The 19,964-nt window shown below is 40.5% G+C and overlaps 1 protein-coding gene across 31 annotated transcripts in view; it reads left to right on the plus strand.

Annotated features, from left to right (window-relative positions):
- Positions 1 to 19,964, plus strand: part of RBFOX1 (RNA binding fox-1 homolog 1) — a 1,966,619-nt gene that overhangs the window by 1,929,184 nt on the left and 17,471 nt on the right. For all 31 annotated transcript variants that reach the window (XM_075995067.1, XM_075995066.1, XM_075995073.1 and 28 more), the window contains one exon: positions 3,876 to 3,940. In XM_075995067.1, the coding sequence (XP_075851182.1) occupies positions 3,876 to 3,940 (65 nt within the window). The remainder of the gene's footprint in view (positions 1 to 3,875; positions 3,941 to 19,964) is intronic.

Below are 19,964 nucleotides of genomic sequence, written 5' to 3' on the forward strand. Positions count from 1 at the left end.
CAGAAATCTATTTTGCACCTATCGCTACAGCTTTCAACCCCATTTCTTAATGTGGAAACAACCCCCGAATGAATGAATTTATAGGAAGAAAAAAAAAGCACATTCATTGGAATATAGCTAGCTGGCTAAATCTGGTCTACAACCAACATTAAAATTGTCGAATAAAAGATGCAATTAGAAACTGAGTATGAAAAGGGAATATTTTTACCTAGGAAAGGGAAGAATAGTTAAAATTCCTGAGACCAACTTTGATTGTCACATTTCAAGAAAACTGGGCGCTTATTGCCATCCTTCAAAAATAGCTGGATGTATCATGCGGCTAAATTACAGTGTCGCAATTTATATTTACACTTTTCATTTTGCAAATGTTCTTGTAAATGTTGTTTTAGTAAATAAAATCTGAGTTGTATGGACACCAATACAAATGTTTTGCACGGAGTGAGACCAGACCCTTGGATAGTCTCAGAAGGGAGGGAGCCTCTCTCTGGGGTGACGCCTGTTGCTAATTTCATATGTGCGTGAGCTGGAGGGAGGCACACGCATATTCCAGTCCTACCCCTGCCTGTGTGTCCGTGAGAACTTTGATTTCTGTTGTCAAATGGCTTTGAGATGCCTTGGAGATCTACAGCATTCATCAGTATTGTTTTGAGAAGCCCCCAAAATGTAGTCACCAGTTTTATGGTGTTTAACTCAGCTTCTCCCAAACCTATTTGGTCATGGAAACTTCCCTTCCCTTGCCACTGTTAATATCCTGCAAGCACAACTTTGAAAATGCTTTATTGGAGCACCATTGGCGGTCCTTAACTACCCCGAGGGACCTCCAGAGGTTTTGCTGGCAGTGGAAACTTCTCGGTCCCCACGGGAGTGGGTATCTTGGATGGCTGCATTTGATGTTTGCTAGTAGTGGCAAGAAGTGGGGGGTGTCCATAATGGCCATTTAAAATTTATTTTTAAAGCCACGTTGATATTTTGCTGCCCTACATGAATAGAATGATTACATTCTATGGGTAGGAGATGCAGAATTATGCTGTGCTTGCCATCTCCTTTTCCTTTGGTTTCATGGTGGGAAAAATCCAACTGTCAATGATGCATATTTGTCATAAGGTCCAGGAGGACCAGGTTAAACATGAACACAGTCTGGGGACAGCAAGTGGAAGCGAGTGACCCTTTTTCTTGCAGAAGTTCTGGCGATGGCCAGAGAGCTGCAAAATATGGAGCAATACAATTGATTAGAGTCACCTGTTAGAAAAGCCAATTAAAGCAATTTGTATTTTACAGTGTGTGCACACATGCACTGAGTTAATACACAGCTCTGTTATTTCCCTAATGTGGTTTTCATACATAAGAAAAATAGCAAGAGAAGACAATGCAATCGATAGAGCTGGAGGAGGCAGGAAGCCATCTAGTCCTTTTTCCCCAATTATTAATATGAGTGTCAAGGATCACTTAGATTTTTACTGTCTGATACTGTACCCACCAGCCCCATGTGGCTACTTACACTTAAATTCAAGTGAACTAACCATAAGTAAATTACAAATTCAATTTGTTGCACCAGCCACATTTCAAGTGTTCAATAGTAGCCACTTATGACAAGTGGCTACAATGTTGGTCAGTATCTCCACTGGCTGCAGAGATTTTAGAAAACTGTGATATGGACACTCTTGAATTGGGAATACTTTATTCCTAAATAACAACGGCAAAGGCATTGATCACTTGTGCCTGTCTTACGTAGAAATACGGGGTTATTTTCTCTAACCCCCCGTGTACACACCTGCATTCGATGTTCCTACCATTAACATGAACCTAGTAGCCAGTGAGGTTCATTTTAGTTACTTTCTGTTTGCAATGCAGCAAGCAATTCTTCCGATTTTCTCAAACTTGCTGCCGCCTTTCTTCTACTGAAACTACTGCAAGAAGGTGGGGGAGATAAGCAAAGTTCAAACCCAGAGGGTTTGCAAATAGGACGCTGCTAGAAAGCTTTGCTGGGACGAAATACTGAGTCACCGAATCCTGACTCACATGGCACTTGATGCTGATACATTTTTTGTTGTTGTTCTGAGAGAGAAAAAAAATACACACACACACACTTTTTCTCCCCCTCAAATTTCAGCCAGCTGCAACTGATGCCTCCTACCGATCAGCTAGCCATTCTGCCCTACCTCCTTAAGTGTAATGTGCACACCTATATTTTCCTGTGTGTATCTGGAAAGCCAAGATGGACAACCAGAATCAAAGAATGGCTCCAGTAACCTGGTGACTGAATCTCTCCTTTGTCCATCATTCTGTTTCTTGAGCTCAGAGCTAGTACCACAACTGTTTTGGTTTTACAACTCCTCACTCAGCACATTTAACGAGTTTCCCCATATCCAATTGGAGAACGTGGAGTTTAGAACACTGAGTGGTAATCTGGCTAAGACCTCTTTTGTTTTTTATTAACTTTTACATTGTTTTTCAAAAGAGGCTTAAAAAAAAAAAAACTGGCACCGAATTATTGGTGATTATCTGTCAGGGTGATTTGGATTGGATGTGTCTTCTCTGGGGCTGGTCCAGAGAGCAAACTTTTTAAAGGATAGACTGATATTTTTGAATTGCTATGCAATTTGTAGCAGATTAACTCTGAGAGTTAGCTGAGGCTAGAAGGAAGTAGAGATAAGTTATGAAGACCCTCTCCCTGTATTTTGAGAGATGCTTGTTGCAGCTTTCCTGCTTTACCTATTTCCTATCCTACTACTTAGTTTCCACCATTGAGGAGGCCAAATGCAACTCATGATTTTGCCGTTGAGTACCTTCTGACATGCAATTCTGTACTGAATTGCCCCTTTATGGTGATGGTGAGAAGCCTTCCCTCAGAGGACCATGGGACTGTGTATTCTAATTAGAACCTAAACAGTCCTGTGTTATCAGTGGAAACTGGATCCTGTTTGTTCATTGTGCTGAGATCATTCCACAGCAGCTGATGTATCGCCTTGGTCGGTTGAGCAAGGAGCTCTGTTATTTTCACAGTTTGATAATCAATGCTCCACTGAACACAATTCCTTTTGAATATGCCCATTTGCTTGTCCTCTTTGCTTAATTGAACAATTGCAATTACTGGTACATGCAACTAAATGTTAATTATTTTTTCTTTTCAGATTTTTTTTCTCTCTTAATGATTTTATTTACGAATTAAAAGACTTTATTGTATTTTCTACACCAAACAAATTCCCCATCTGAACCAGTGCCATTACAGAGCTGTGTGTTATCTTTAGCCAAAAAGAATTTTTAAGAAATGTGCACCATTCATTTTTGTAATAATTAGGTAACATTTAGAAAGCTAAAGGCAATCTTCTTCCATAACACTCGTGGTTAAAAATGACTTCCTAGGTAAGAGATTATTGATAAACTTTCAATGAAGGGGTTATCTGATTTTTTTTAATAAATATAAGACAGGAAAGTGTTCACTTGATTTTTTTTTTAATTTTATAAGGAAATAATCAAGGATGACATGAATGAAACTAATATCTAATATAAGAATCAATTTTGAAAATCTGGAAAGTTCAGCAAAGTATAAAAAGTGTTTAAATAATCCCCTTTGATCCTCCCCACCCCCAAGCCAATCACATTAACATGTAGGTACGGTTCTTTCAAAGGGCGTCTGGGTTCTCTCCCCTTGGGATGTGCTGTGACGCTAACCTTTAACATCCGGCTGGGGCGGTATTCCACCCCGTCTTTCTTCAGCGGGTTTTGTGCTTTCACTTCGGCACTAAGCTTTCATTAACCTTGACTTCAGATTGGTAGACTTGGGTCACTGCTGTTCTGATGTGGTCTCCTTGCCACTGGGTGTCCCGGGTGGGGCTGGGCTGCACCCCTAAGTCACCTTTCTGCTTGCATTGCAGGGTGGATATGCTGCATATCGCTACGCCCAGCCCACTCCTGCCACCGCTGCCGCCTACAGTGACAGGTAAGGGTCTTCCTTCTCCTGCTTGACAGTGACTCGGAAATTAACTTAGCTGGTGGGAAAGGAGGTTCTCGTCCGGTCCTGGTGGAAATGCATGAATGCTGGGGAGGCAGCCACCCCAAAAGTGAGGTCCCATAGTGAAGGTGAACACAAGGCCACATAGACATGGCAAACGCCTAAGCCCAGTTCCTTCTAAACTACTTCCCCTCTCTGCTAAGACACAAAGAAAATGTTATGTTTTTTCCCTGGGCAGTTGTTGTTCAGATCTCTTGATTCCTGTGACAACCCACCTTGCACACACACACACACACACACACACACACTCTCACACACTCTCACACAACCCTGTAAAAGGTCTTCCATGTAAGACCATGTTTCCGTCCAACTCATAGGAAGAAAAACGAGATGATCCTGCAGGTTTGCCTCAGTTCCGAGCACCCGATTTCCCTTTTTACAACTTTTTAGACTAAGTCAAGCATGCTCTCTCCATTGCATTTTTAAATTCCAAATAAAGGAACGGGGGAGTGTATCTGGCATTCATAAGGAGACTCATTCTTTTTGGCAACACCCAGTGTCCAATCCTACGAACATAAGTCAACTTGTATTTGCAATGCACGCCACATGCTGGGACTGGCAGCAGAAGGGCAGAAGTGTGCTGGAGACAGGCAGAAAGTTGGAATGGATGGGTGGGGTGGGGGTGTGGGGGTCCCCAGGCTTAGCAGATGAGTCGGTTCCTGAAACGGCAAGCCAGAGCTATGTTTGTACCGTTGCCTTGAACAAGGAAAAGTGTATGTTTCCATACTGAATGCAACTCCTTGGCTCTGTTTTCTGAGGACCTAAATGTGAATGTTCCGATGCTCTGCATGCAAAAAATGCCACGGAGGGTGCTTATTTTTGGTAATGACTCCTTTAATTTAAAAATATGTTTCCTGAATAAAACAATAATGATAACACTTTGCATGTGTGGCTGAGGCATGCTGGGTCAGACAGGTAAGCAGGCGGGTGTCTTTGACTCTTGAATGGAAAGTGTCTGCAACTGCAGCCACCGGTTCTCCTTCCTGTTGGGATCTAGTTCCTCCCTGGGTTTGCTGTGGTGCGCTTCCTCCTCCGCACTTCCATCCCATTCCTCACAAGGGGTGTGGTCAGCTCATGGCAGCCACGGAATTCTTCTGAGATATATCACAAAGCAGAATAAATCCCTGACTCCCCAAAGCTGCACTTTGAAAACCCCATGCATAAACTTGTAACAAGTGGCTCTTTGGGAAGGTAGAGTTGAGATCTGCTGTGTGGTTATCTGCAGGTATTTTATTATTATTGTTATTATTATTCCTCTTTATAAACAGCCGTAACAAGTTCTCAAGGCTGTAGGGGGGGCCTTCAAAGGAACCCAAAACAGTTGTCAAGACACAGTTCTAAAGACAAACATTATCCAGTTACCCAGGAATCAGTGGCCAAGATGCAAAACATGTTTCATGGAGGTTGTTATCTTTAATACACTTTGACAATGGATTAGGAAAACAGACAGGGTCAATAAGGCTAATAAAAATGATGGCAATCTTTGAAATACTTAAGATCACTCTATAAAGGAAAAGGCTTAATGTTATTAAATTCTGCACGCTGAAGATTCACACAGTATCAATTGTAATGTGGTTCAGCTACAACCCTTAATTATTTTTATGAAAATATCTCTGGATGCTAAATTCTCAAACACCCACTTTGTATATAATTATAATCATAGTAACTTTAGTCTGCTGTATAATTATGAGAGTCTTAAACGGATTTATTTCTTTGAATATTTATCTTGCTTTTCAGTATAAGTGCATCTATCCCCAAGTTGAAAAAAGGTTAATTACAAAGATATAATTTAAATTGCCTTCTTCAATAAGACTGATCTAGACATTCGTTAAAAAAAAATAAACAATGCTTAATACTAGTCTTTGATAGAATTGCTTGAGAATCTAGCCATCTCTACTTGCCTTCATCTAAAAATTAAGTTAAAATTCTCTGTGTTTTGGAACACCATATGTGCAAATGTATGTATAAAATCTATTATTTCAATAGTATTGAGGTTTCTCATTGGCAACATGTCCTACTGAAAGATTGTCCTCATTTTTGGATTGGTAAATCTTTAATAATTCTGCAATTCCCATTTTAGTGTAAGCATTTCAGTTGAAGAAACCAACTAACTATACTCTTGTCCATGTAATTGGCCTCTTGTTGTTCATTAGAGAAATCTGCACATTAGGTCCTCTTGGTTGCTGTGGAAATTGATTAGCATTCCTATTTAACTTTATTATAAGCAAGACACTCGGCACATATGCAATTATTCATTGAAGGTAAATCCAGTAATAGGTAAATTACCAGAAAACAGTCTTTGAAATGATATTTTTGGTTTGATTTTTAAAGTGTCTCTATTAAGTGGTGGTTCTTCCTTTTCATCTTAATAAGCAGATATAGAGAAGGAAGGCCATTTTATAGAAGAGACATATTTTGGGAAAAATGTGAAATGATCAGAATAGCTTTTGAATCTAGAAGAAAGATGCTAAGTACCTAGAATGTATCTCAGCAGTAGCAATCATATAAGCAATTATTTTTATACCATCACAGCATAATATCAGTAGCGATAGATTCTTGGTTCCTCTTGTCTAGAAGACAGGCAGGATGACAAAGAGAAAAACTTCACAAAAAGAAACTTCTTCAGAATAGGAAGTAAAATCAGCAGGAACTGAGAATGTTTTGGGTAATTCTCACTGGTTGTCAATTTGATCAAAAGAGAAACTGCAACAAACTTTCCCTGTAATCAGGAGATTCACTCTTCAGACGTCTTGAAAGCAAAAGGAAGTTTGATGTCCCCAGTTGGTAGAATTTTACCTTTTATCAGCACAAATTAAGCCCTCATCAAATTAAAGATTCAGGGACTTTTGCAAAATATTGAACTCCAATAACCTCAGAACCATCCAGAAGGTCCTTAATGGGCACCTTGCAACTTCCTGCCCATCATCTTCTTGGTTCAATGATCACACCTGATTATCTCCGAGCAACCTGGGAATCTCTGAATGTTGACCTCCCGAATGAAGACCATCTGGTGTGGGCAGAGATTTCCCCCAAAGAAAAAGACCTGACCGGACTGGGTAATTTTATAGTCTCATTGACAGATTTAATTGGGGATAGGTGAGCATCTTTTTTTTTTTTTTTGGCATTTAGGAAACATTTGGTAAGCACTTGACCTCACCAGATCTTTATGTTTAATCTCACATTGATGGATGGAAAGCCAAGTGTCTGAACTCTCAAAGGAGATTGTTTTCTGAGCTTGAACCAATCAAAGCATGGCGGTGGGGCCTTTGGTCATCTGGTCATTGCATGCCACTTGGTGTTGCTGGCGTGTCTGTGGTATGTTCTGGATGGGACAGGTCCATCACATCAGCTTGATGAATGGCTTGCTTGTATTAAGCCTGGGGGCAGGCTTCTCTTTACGGACTGGCTCTTGTTTCCTTTGTGTATTATGACTTGGTCGTTGTTGCATCCTTCAGCAGCCAAACTGGGAGGTGGGGGGTGGGGAGGGGGTGACGATTCCCTGTGCAATGAATTGTGCCACAAATATTTGGGAAAATATGTATGATGTGTACACAGCTTCGATGAAAACGTTATCTCGCCAAAAAGACAGACATTTGTCATGCTTGTCCTGCCTGCTAACACTCTAACATCCCCTAATGATCAGTGCATGAAAACGTCCCTCCACATTACAGCAGAAAGTAGCTAGGTGTAGCCCAGCTAGAGAATAAAGCAATGCAGAGTATTTCACTTCTGAAATTTCATCACAGTCTGATTGCACTGATAGTTACCAGGGGCCGTTTCTCCTTTCACATAAAATGCACATTTCTTTTAAAGATCCCCAAATGCCAAGAAGCCTTTGACATAGCATTGCAGTGCCAGGCCACACAGGTGTCTCTAGACTGAGCAGAAGAGACCACAAGCAACAGAATTTTGTTTGTTTTAATTTATACCTTCTTTGTTTTTTGAGACCTTAAAGTTTTGTTGCCAACATTGTATTAGACTCTACCGTATTAAATTGCTATTTTTGAGTGACAAAAATGGCAGAATCTTGGCAATTCCATATAGCTCAACTTAATAGAAACCCAAATAAAATGCCATAATATTGTCTTGCTCTGTGTACACGTGAGCATGCACACACACACACACAAACACACACACACACACCTGTCATACCTGTGCCATAGGGTCTCACAAAGGATTCATAAGGGTATCTAGGTAAATCTTCATACAAGGAGGCCAGAGTTTATTCATTTCAAGCAGTCCCAAGCCATGTGCTAGAACATCACTGCAATCTAATACTCATAACCTTTGAATAAAAGATTCTATTTCAGAGATACATAGATTCATATTTCTTAAAACTTAATAGGGATGATTAGGAATATCTCTGGGTTCATGGAAGATATGGTCTACTGGTATTTTAAATTATATAGGTGATATAGGTAAATACACATGTGTACATACATAGATGGGTGGATGAGTGGCTTGATGGATAGATAGAAAGAGAGATAGATACATAGGTGGGTGGATGAGTGGAAGGAGAGAAGAGAGGGAGGAATGAAGGAAGGAGGGAAGGAGGGAAGGGATCTCCATGCTCTCTTATAATATTTTATCATACACTAAACCACAGGAAATAGAACTAACTAAATCCTTCTCTACAACCTTACCTCAACCTGAACTAAAAAAGCAAAGGGATTTGAGCTGATTTCCATTAGTGTAGGCTACTCCCTATCTGTTTTAGGATATTTTTATTTCCTGGACTCAGAATAAATAATGGAAAAATGCTGTCATTAAAACAGGCAAAAAATTACATTTTAAATGATATGCCATTTCATTTAGAGTCCTTATCTAATGATATATACTAAAAATTAAGAGGTTGTCAACATAGAAAACCTATGAGTATCCTGAATGGAAAAATTGTATTTGTCACTTACGGGTCTTTTATTTTTGTGGAAAACTTAAATTTTTTTTAAAAAAATTGTACTTTATAGACTTGGCCTTTTTTGGCCATGTGGTGATTTTCCTTTTTTGGCCATGTGGTAGAATACAGAAGGTTTAATAATACGTGGATGACGTGGAACCCATAACAAGGGCAGACAGTGCAGGGAAGACAAAGGAGAAACGCCACCTTGCTTACTCCATTCCTCTTATCTGAACCAAGTCTGATAGGGTTGAAACTATTTCTGCCTAAAAAAGCAGCAGCAAGCCCTTGTACCTAATCTTCATGATGTGTGCAAGGAGAGATGTCAGGATCTAATGCTAGTGCTTGGTTTAAAGCAGTACCTCCCAAGGCCAGTTTAAGACCAGGCAGCCACCTTTGATGATGTATTTACCGGTTTATTAAAACAGGAGAAGCACATGGATGATGGAATATGGTTATCAGCTCTCTTTTGTAGGAAGCAGGCTTTAACCATTCTTCCTTCTCACGTGCTATTAAAAAAAAAAAAGATTAAGTTTATAAAATTACAGCCATAGCAAATGGAAGCTTTATTTAGTAATTGATGTTGTTGTTAATGTTCTTAATTGGCAAAGTAAACACTGGCAACTTTATGCTAGACTCTGCATCGTATTTTATTTATATTTTCAATCCTTTCGGAGAAATCTGTTGTAAAAAGGTAGGGAGAGCATTGTAAAACTTCGTGATGCCAAGGGCGGTATTTTCAAATCAACAAAGAGCTGAGGGTGTAGTTCATGGAGGTTCCAAGAAGACCGAAGAGTAGCCCCGTGGCATCTCCCCAGTTGAGATTACGACCTGGGGGCAGGAAGGAGCCATTCTGGAGTTAGATTCTAGACCAGGCGTCCTCAAACTACGGCCTGCGGACCACACCCAGCCCGCTGAGGACATTTATCCAGCCCGCCGGGTGTTTTTGCAGCCGCTGCCTGTCCTGCTTAGCAGCCTACTGGTCCCGGGCCCACAGTGCGCATGTGTGGAATGTGCGCCCCACTCTCCAACGGCCCTCCGACAGTCTGAGGGACAGTGAACTGGCCCCCTGTTTAAAAAGTTTGAGGACCTCTGTTCTAGACTGTTGAGTCAAAACATGGCAATGAGCTGCAATCATTTCTCTAGACCTTTTCTGATGGTGCTTTGTTAAAGTTGGTCTTCCTCTTCGTTTTTTTTTTTAAATCTCTTCTGTTATTTTCACTCATCTTCATGAGCTCTCCTGGCTTCTGCAAACTTAAAAAAAGACGATCTGTCAAGTTGTAACAAGATGTAGCAGAAATGAGTCACTAATGTCTTTATTCATACCCTTCTGTGCAACAGTGTCTAGAAAAGGCTGTCCACGCTTTTATTAGAACTCCAGGTCGAACATATGTGTGTGTGTGTGTGTATATATGTAGATAGACTCTTATTTTTATTTATCCTTATTTTTCTTTCTTATTTAAAGTTCAGTTTCTGAAACAGATTCATTCGCTTTTTTTGGTGATTCAGGGCCCCCTCAGGAAGAGAAAGTAACACTAATTGTTCCAGACAGCTTTAGGGTAACTAAGAAAGAAACACGTATGCCTGTGAGATTCCCATTATAAGGCACACATGCCAGCCAAAAATAAATTTCTTTAATAAAGCTTCCAGTATATATGGTAGTGCTCCCTTTAAAATGGTTCTGATTGGGTATTCTCCAAGAAAAAAAAATTATGATAATTATATTTTCTCCTGACCCGCTCTGCAGATTTTCACTGATTTCATTTGATAGCAATGGAGATGGCTCTGAAATAGTGAAGGAGGGAATGTATAGCTCTCGACAGTAAGTGGCATCCCTGTAATTTTTTGAAATGTGGGTTTATGGATGCCAAGCTCTCAGTGCTAAGAAGCAGTGTGGCTGTGACTGACAGATATATTTCCTGAGCTGCTTTTATTTTTAATTTATAGACATCACGTGCATACATATACACGTTAAGAGAAATAGTGCTCAAGTTTTTGTTTCAAGAACTAATTGCCTGTGTTCTATAGTCTATAATGGCTTCTTAACAACTGTTGTGCACTATTGGATGAATATGTAATTGAAGCAGTTAAAAAAAAAAAAGAAGAAGAAGAAGAACCAATCCTATAATAGTCAACAGACTGGACCAACAAGGAGTTGGGGAGATATTAAAGGAATTTCCAAACCCAACAAACCATGGCTGTCACAGCCACATGGGTAGACACTTTTGCCAGTGACAAGACAAGGTGTAACAACTCCTTTGGTCATGTCCTGGCCTAATTGCACACTTTTCAGGTTGCAGATCATTGACTTGATAGGCCGCCCAAAAGCAAATAAAGCCTATCTTTTAAGTAGCACCATCGGAGCCCATCAGCTGTGAAGAGTTTAGAGGCAGGTGTGAGGAAGCAGCTTTCCAGAGGCAGGTCTGTTGAGAACATGCACGCCAGGGCCTGCGACGAGCCATCGCCATTGCAGAAAACCCCCCATCCTGGAAGTCAGGACTCTAGGTAGAAGTAGAAGAAGAGAACACTCACAGGATGGGATGTTAGCTCAGGAAGCATTTGTGCATGTAGCACGAATAAAAATGAAACCCCACCACTTCCTGGCCTTGGTTTTTCTTCTTTGGTTGGTTGGGTTTTAATTATTTTTGTATGTATTTAGTCCTTAGGGGGTATGCTATAGATGCCATCTTTGGTTGGGGATAAGGTGGAGCTTTTTTGCTAAAACGGTCTAGTATTTCCTTTAAAATTATCAGAGCAAGTTCTGACACCATACCTATGGACACAAGTTGAATTCTTTTTTGGAAGAACTGATGTCTATTTCAAGATGATCTCGAAGGCATGGGAACAGTCAGAGGCAGAAATAAGTGGCTTCTTTTGGTTTTTCTCCTTGGTGTGAAGCATGACGATTGATTCGTCTGGAGTTAGATTCTCCTGTAAACTATAGTGCATTTTGTATTTAATTAACACAAAAAACATTTAGAGGAGGGGGACTCCTATCAGGGTTCGTGGGGCTGGGAGTTTGTTACTCGAGAGCAAGAGAGAACCTCTATCAGGGGTAACTAGTCGATTCTGTCTCTCTTTTTCCAGGCTAATGCTTGCTGCGTTATGATATGTGGCTATTCAAATAGATTAATGAATTTCATAAAGTCAGTGAATAACATAAACTCAAACATCCTTTTCTCTTAATTAGCTATTTAGATGGAAATGCTTTGGCCTAAAATTATAAAAATACCACACATGTGATAACCTTAATCAGTAGTTCCCACTACTTTTGCAGGCCTGGAATCCTTTTAGATGAAAAACTAAGATTGTTTGATGCTTCCGGCATCCTCTCCATTCCTGATGCTTTTCACCATTCTAATTTTGTCACGGAAAATTTTAGAATACATTCAAAGATGAAGAACTTGTTTTCTTCACCATTGCTATATCATTAGAGGGTTTGTGGACAACAACTATTAAGTAGATGATGAGCCCAGGTCAAGAGGGTGAGGGGTGTTTTAAAAACCCATCCTGGAAGTACCAGCTCCATTGCTTCCCTAGAATGATAGTTTCCATGCTATTCTTTTTTATTTTCTTCAATTTCTTGCTCCCAAACTTAAAATGTACACATAAAAGGCGGGAGAAAGGTGATTGCCTTATTCTCTTCTGAAACTTCAAGATGTCACTAGGTCATTTTAAAAGTCTTAAGAGCCTCGTTATGCAAAGTATGGTTTCCAGACCAACAATATCTGCCTCACCAGGCACTTGAGAGAATGTGGAATCTCAAGCCCCACCCAAGCCCTGCAAAACTGGAACCTGCACTTTCAAAACTTCAGAGTGATTTGGATGAAGTTTGAGAAGTGCTGCTTTGGAGGACACGCCCCAATTCTACCCCAATGTACGGCCAATAATGTCAACACCAGGCTCCCCCTCCACAAACCTTGCAGCATCTAAGAGGATCTGCCTTTATAAATTATTGGTTTATTACCATCACCTGTCTACTCTCCCTCCTTCAGGGAGAAAATAAGAGCTGTCTATGGTTGGGCATGCCTCCAAATCAATTCTGTTTTGACTTCTTCCCTCAACTGGCCTAGGGCCACAATTCTGTCTTTATCCCCCAAAGATCCATGAGTAGGGAACGTGATTTTGTCCTAATAATCTTGTTGATTGCAAAACAGATTCACACCAATATATAATGGACCCTGGGAAAGTCCCATTTGATTTATCTTAACTTTCTTGATCCTTAGTCTTTTCGTATACTAAATGAGAGTATAATCCCAATTAGAGCCAGAAAGAGATGAAGAAGGTGAACATCATTAGCTGAAAGAAGTAGTACAAATATTGCCAATTGACAGATGTTTTAGAGTGTATGGTAGTCTTTGTAAGCGTTGAATATATAGAGGCAGTAGCAAGTAAATGCATTGAAAAGTGCAAGGTCATTTTTAGAGTAGGCAGTTTCTAAGATGCACTGTAACACTCACATTCAGAAAATCTGTGCCTTGCTGGACAGTCCAGGACTTACAGGTGGCTGGGCTGTGTCAGGATTTGGAACAAGATCTTTTATGCTTACTCTATGCACTCTTTGATTTGTATATGCACTAGAAAAATCACTGCTATTGGTATATAGAATATAACCCCAGATTTAGAATCTCAGTACAGTTACTTACTCCAAGAGATAATCTGAGCAGACTCGTTGAACTATTTGATCTTCAACTGCCTCATCTATGAGGTGGGAATAATGGGTGGTCATGGCCTCACTGGGTTGTTGTAAGAATTAATTGGAGTCATGAACAGAAAGTCTCTCAAACAGAACCTGACACTTAGTAGCACTCAGGATATTAGTAGTAATAGAAATTAGGAGTAGTAGTAATAGTAGTATCAGCATCACTCACTGAATGATGCATTGTTTGGGTTTTTTGTGCTTGTTTTTTTTTTTTTTTATATAAAAGGATTTTCCTGTGGAAACAGGTTTTATGAGTTAGAATAATTTTTGACTAATTAATTTTGGTTTTGTTCCGAAATCTTGACTTCCATCCTAGGAATATAAAATATAGGTTGGGTAAGTGATGTTGGGAATCATGGGATGAAACAGCGTGTCCTTCCTGTTCATCCTTTTCCTTGGATGTTAATTCGCTTTTCTGCCTAGGGAGCAAGTCACGCTACCCGATGCATTAGCTTTGCAAGAGAAATGGCTGGTCTCCCAGTGTAAACCCAGCACCCAAATTGCCACTGCTTTCGACTTTTGCAAAACCAGTTGCCTGTCCATTTCTTTGGATAAGGAGAGAAATAGAATTTACATCCTTTGTATGCTGAGTCTACACAGCCAAATGCAACAAAACAAAACAAAACCATTTTTTTTGTCCTAATAAAAGTGACTTCACATTCCTTCTCTCATTCAGTCTGCACAAATGGGCATGCACTGTTTTATACTCATTTTCCAAATGAGGAAACTGAGGCCCAGAATGGTGAAATGATTTTTCGAGCGAGATGTGGCTTGTGTGTGACCGGGCACGGCTTCCAGAGTCATGATTAGTTAGTTCTCTTTAGTGTGAGCCGAGGAAAGAAGTACAGAGGGAACAAGGGACAATGTTAGATGTGGGGAGAACTGAAATGGCAAAAGTGAACTGTTGTCAAGGTCTCCGAGTAGCGGAGATGTACTTGGATTTGAATTTCCAAAACTCAGAGCTTTCTCGGTAGAATATTCAAATCGGGGACAGATTCACAGCCCTTATCTCCTTTGCCATTTAAGTTTGTTGTGTGTTTTTTTTTTTTTTAAATATATGCAGTGTTAGCAATTGAGGAACTGTGTCTAAATGTTTTTATATGCATTTTAATATATTTTCCCTTTTTCAAAAAGAGATCGGTATAGATCCTTTTAGAGCATTCTATAGTCAATTTATTTGGTTATTTGCTTGCTTGTTTGTTTATCCCCTTTCTCATTCTATAGTTTGCTGCAGCCTAGTGAACTACTGATGGCACAGGGCTAAAATAAGAATGAAAATAACAAGGCAGGGAAAATATATGGATCTGAATGGGGTTTGTACTGTTCTGGAAGAGTATTAGTACTGCGTGTGGGAAGGGAGGTAAAATACTGATTCCCCATCCCTAGGTGGTAAAACTGACATATATATTAGATTATGAGTTTCTGGAAAGGTAAGCCCAATACAGACACCCTACAGTGATTTGAAGGCCGTGAGTACAGTGTCAGGGCCCCAGGCTGAGCTCAGTGCCTGCTATGAGGCAAACTCCTCATTTACTGTCTGAGGGTTGAATGTGTGACATGAGTAACTATTTAGTGAAGTCAGCAAGAAGAATTTTAATAGGAGCATCTTATTTCTGCATGTTTTGTTTAATATTCAGAAAACACTCATGGCTGAATTCCATATGGCCCTTCCAGCAGCTTTTTTAAGATGAGCAATGAGAATAACCTGATTATTGTCGATTTCTACCTTAATTTTACATGTATAAAAGGAAGCTTCCTGGTAAGCACAGTTATAGAATTATTACTAATTATAAATAATATGACTAGGATGTAATTACCAATAACCGAAACACCAACAATTATAAAATGTTAAAATGAAACCGGTGTCATTTACTTTAAACCCAAGAGACACAAGTCTCTGTGTCCCGCAAAAGCAGGGCACACATGTTCAAAGAGGCATTCACACACTGAGAGATGAGTTCTCCATGCTGATGGCAGATCAGCATCACCTGAGGGGCTTTCAGGCCTTACCTGTACCTGGCAACCACTCTCAGAGATTCTGACTTAAATGATTGGTGAATGGGTCTGGTCATTGGTACGTTATTTTTTTTTTTTTTTTTTAAATCCTAGCTGAAATTTTTTTGTTAAAAAACAAAATCCCAGCTGGGCAGTCAGGGATGAGAAATCTCTGCCTTAGAACCAGCAGATACCCCAGAATCTACAGGTAGAATGACTTTGACTTTATCTCACTACTATCTTGGGGCATATTGGTTAATCTACCCGGACCAGAAGGCCAATGTCTTGGGTTGTAGAGATTTTCTAGAGGATGTCTTCAATGGGGTTTAAATACACATCTGTGTGTGTGTGTGTGTGTGTGTGTGTGTGTGTGTGTGTGTGTGTGTTAGGTTCAATATATTCGGAGCACTGGGTACAGGAAAAATCTTGCTATGAACGATACCAATGCCGAGTTTTGTTTAACAATAGCGATATGACAGAAATGAGAGGCCAAAGAGTGAGAATTGACCAGAATCTTTAACAATGAAACTTAAAACCAGTATTATTTTTAATGCGGGGAACATTGACCATCCGGCCTTCCACTCGACTATACCAGAGTTTCACTCTATGACTTGAGAGCTAGTTTCACAATCCCCTCCAGCAACGCTGGCTGGCTACTATTTTTAATTGACTCTAAGAATTCAGCCATGGGTAATTTTTAGAAGGAAGAAGATTGCAAAGAGATGAGATGTAGCCTAAGGAAAAAAGTAGAATATGAGAGTGTTCTATGGCGGTCCGTAGGACTAATTTAAATGTACAACCAGCTGAGGCAGATATAGATTCTAGATGGTTGGCCTATGAAAACCATCTTTAAAGATGAGGAGGTCTGGTGATACAGGAATATAAAGAAAGAGCATGGCATATGGTATTCCATCGTGTCCAGTTGTGGTTAAAGCAGAATACACTTATCTCTCTCAAACCTCAATCATATATTCAAAGAGGAATCCAAACACTCTTATGATTTTGTCTCAGAGGAATGGAAGATTCAGAGCAATATTAAGTTCCTGGCCGGGCGCAGTGGCTCATGCCTGTAATCCTAGCACTCTGGGAGGCTGAGGCAGGAGGATTGCTTGAGCTCAGGAGTTCAAAACCAGCAAGAGCAAGACCGTGTTTCTACTAAAAATATAAATTAATTGACCAACTAAAAAGATATAGAAAAAATTAGCCAGGCATGGTGGCGCATGCCTATAGTCCCAGCTACTCGGGAGGCTGAGGGAGAAGAATCGCTTGAGCCCAGGAGTTTGAGGTTGCTGTGAGCTAGGCTGATGCCACAGCACTGTAGCCAGGGCAGCCGAGTGAGACTCTGTCTCAAAAAAAAAAAAGAAAAAATTCCTCTCTAGAGACCTCACACCCATTGCTGATTGAATACCCTGTGTGTGAATGCCCCTAATGCTCCTAAGCAGAACCTTAGGGTCTTGAGCCAAGCCAACTGTGTTCAGATTTCACCTCCACCACTTAGCAGCTCGCTCACATTATACAACCTTTCTATTGCCTCAGTTTCCCCACCTATAAAGATGGGGATGGAAAGAGGGATTGTAAAAACAATTAAACGAATTAATACATAGGTATGACACTCGGCGACTTCCCGACATAGGTACGAGCTCAGTCGACGTTAGGGAGTAGCCTTTGCAATCAGCGTTCCCAAGAGTCAAGACAAACATAGCCTTTCCACTGGCCTCGATCATTGACCATTTGTTTATTTTTCATAAATTAATAATACTCTATTCTCCCTCAAAGCCTTCCCAAGTCAAACAATTTTCCTGGGAAAGGTGACCTTTGCAGAGAAAATGAGAATGAACTTGCAGATTTCTCAGCAGGGTTTCCCAAACTTCCTCATGGTAAGAAGTAGGTGGAGTCATGATTCCTCATGGGGCACCTGCTGTGTACAGCATAGCAAGAGCGGTGTCCCCTTGGGCTGATCGACAGCCAGGTCTGGGCTCTTGTTAAATGTCTAAATTACCAGATCTCTCTTCTGGAAATTCTGATTGAGGGAATCAGGATCGAAACCCAGGAACTTGCCTTTAACAAGCATTCTAGGTGATCTGATGCTCACTAAAGTCTGAGCAAAAAAAAAAAATTTTTTTTTAAAGTACTCGAAGTAAATCTTCAGGGAAGTTTTATAAATGGTTGGAGCAGAAGGAGAGGTTGAAAATAGGAGTTTATGGTGAAAGAACTGGTAAAGACAGCATTAGATGCAGGCTCTGAAGGAGAAATGAAAAGACCCACACAAAGATGATCTTAAGTAAGTCCATAGGCGATGGTAAAATAAGAGGAAGAGGTGGGGAATCAGATACACACAGTGTGGTGACATGGTAGCCAGCGTAGGCCAGCTTCTCTTTGAGAATAAGATTTAAAGTCGGTCCTCCTAGCGGGCATCTAGAAATCAGAAGTAGCCTTTCCTGGACACAGGGTCAAGTTTCTGTGGTTGCATTCTCAGAAGTCTAGGTAGTGAGGTTGCTCTGGAGGCCAAGTAGAAGTTACAAAAAGAAGCAAGAGTTGCCATAGATTCAGTGATTCCACTCCTTTGCATTTGCGCCATACCACTGCCGCTCAGCTGTGCCCTCCTGTTAGAATCTCCTGCAGAGCATTTTCTAAACTGCTGCTTTCCAGATCCTACCCTGATCAGTTAAACCAGAACCCACAGGGGGGAGGCCCCACCATCACCACCCTTTGAACCCCTCTCTGAGTGTGAATGCAGGGAGCGGCCAAGGTGGGAACCATTCAACTCAAACTGAGAACATTAGCACATTAAAAGTCACCTGGAAGTCTATAACAACTGGGGATGCCAGGACCCACTCACAGGGGTCTCCGTTTAATTGGCTTTAAGTGTAGCCTGGCCACCGGAAATGTTAGAAATGCACCAGATGCTTACAGTGTGCCGCCAAGGTTGCTAACTACTCAGCCAGACCTTCTTTATCATCAACAGCCAAGGAACAAACCAGTGTGCTGAAAATCAGGTGCATTTTTGAAGTTCAAATCCTTGGGTCTGTGTTGAGAGTAGACGGCACACCGGGGTCAGCGTAAAGACACAGACCCTGGTACAGGTTTCTTCTCCTGGGAGGTGGCCCCACTGTGCAGAGCACACCTGCATTGCTCTGGTCGTTTAATTTTTCCTAAATTTTGGGGGGGAATAGCAGACTTCTCCACTACATCATTGATCTCCTTGATCCTCTCTCTCTCTCTCTCTCTGGGTATTTGGGGTAAATGGCATTGTGGAGAGGGTCATAGATGATCCATTTATGGGCCTTCTAAGTAATTTGTCTTAAAGTTCAAGGTAGGAGAAACAACTGTAAATAAAATCGGCATGACATAGTTGATATAGACACCAATATGAAACCTGTGCCTTAGAAGTCTACCAGAATGCCTGACGTGTGGGCCACCCCAAACTGTCCGTGATTTGGCAGGCATTTCCTATTAATTGCACATGTAGTCAGTTGGTGAAAGCATAGTTGGGTGGGGGGGATCATGCAGGTTGAACTCATGCAATTAATGAACTCTATAGAAAGGCACTTTCCTGGCTGTTTATGGTGACCTTTCTGGGATATGATGGGGTGGTTTATGTGGATTAAAAAAGAAAAGAAAAAACATTTTTGTAACTCCTATAGCATTGCTGTGGAGTCCATGGCATAATCCTTTAAATATCACTATTGATAACTCTTTGGGCTCTGAAGTAGATTTGATTTCATAGTCAGAAGTCACCCAAGCCAACTGCTTTGAAGAGGGTGAAAGGGAGCAGTCCCTTTTGTTCACAAACTTGCTCAGGGATCATAAAGACACTGTGGGTAAAAAAAAAAAAAAAAAAAAAATAGGTTACTAAAAAAGAGAAAAGAGGAAGGAAGGAAATGGAGAAATGGTAGCTTTTTTTTTTTTTAAGAGTTAAGTGCATAGTCTCAAAAAGCATGTTTTCAAGGGTGCCATCGTATATTATAAAATTCTGGAATAATTAAAAAAACAGGACTAATGTCTTTATAATCATACTTGTAGGTTATATTTTTAAATGTTTTCCTATACAATCACCATTTTATGTCTGTTGGTTACTTCCAAATGGCTTTTCTCATGTGTAACAAACCTGAAAGTTCCTTTGGGGAAAGACAGAAATGGAACACAAGCTAGCAATATCTTCTAGGGTTAGGTGGTATGAATTGGATAGAGCAGCCTAACTAGTTAAGTTCTGCCTCATATACCTCATAGATATATGAATGCCTATTTCGAAGAGCTTGCCCCTTTGGGTAAACCAGCTCATCATTCTTGGTTCTGGTAGTGTTCTTCCTGTGGGCACCATGTAAATAGAGTTCCTTCCACGTACTTAGTGTACCTGA

This window comes from Microcebus murinus, chromosome 19, assembly GCF_040939455.1.
Source record: "Microcebus murinus isolate Inina chromosome 19, M.murinus_Inina_mat1.0, whole genome shotgun sequence".
NCBI classification, from domain to species: domain Eukaryota; kingdom Metazoa; phylum Chordata; class Mammalia; order Primates; family Cheirogaleidae; genus Microcebus; species Microcebus murinus.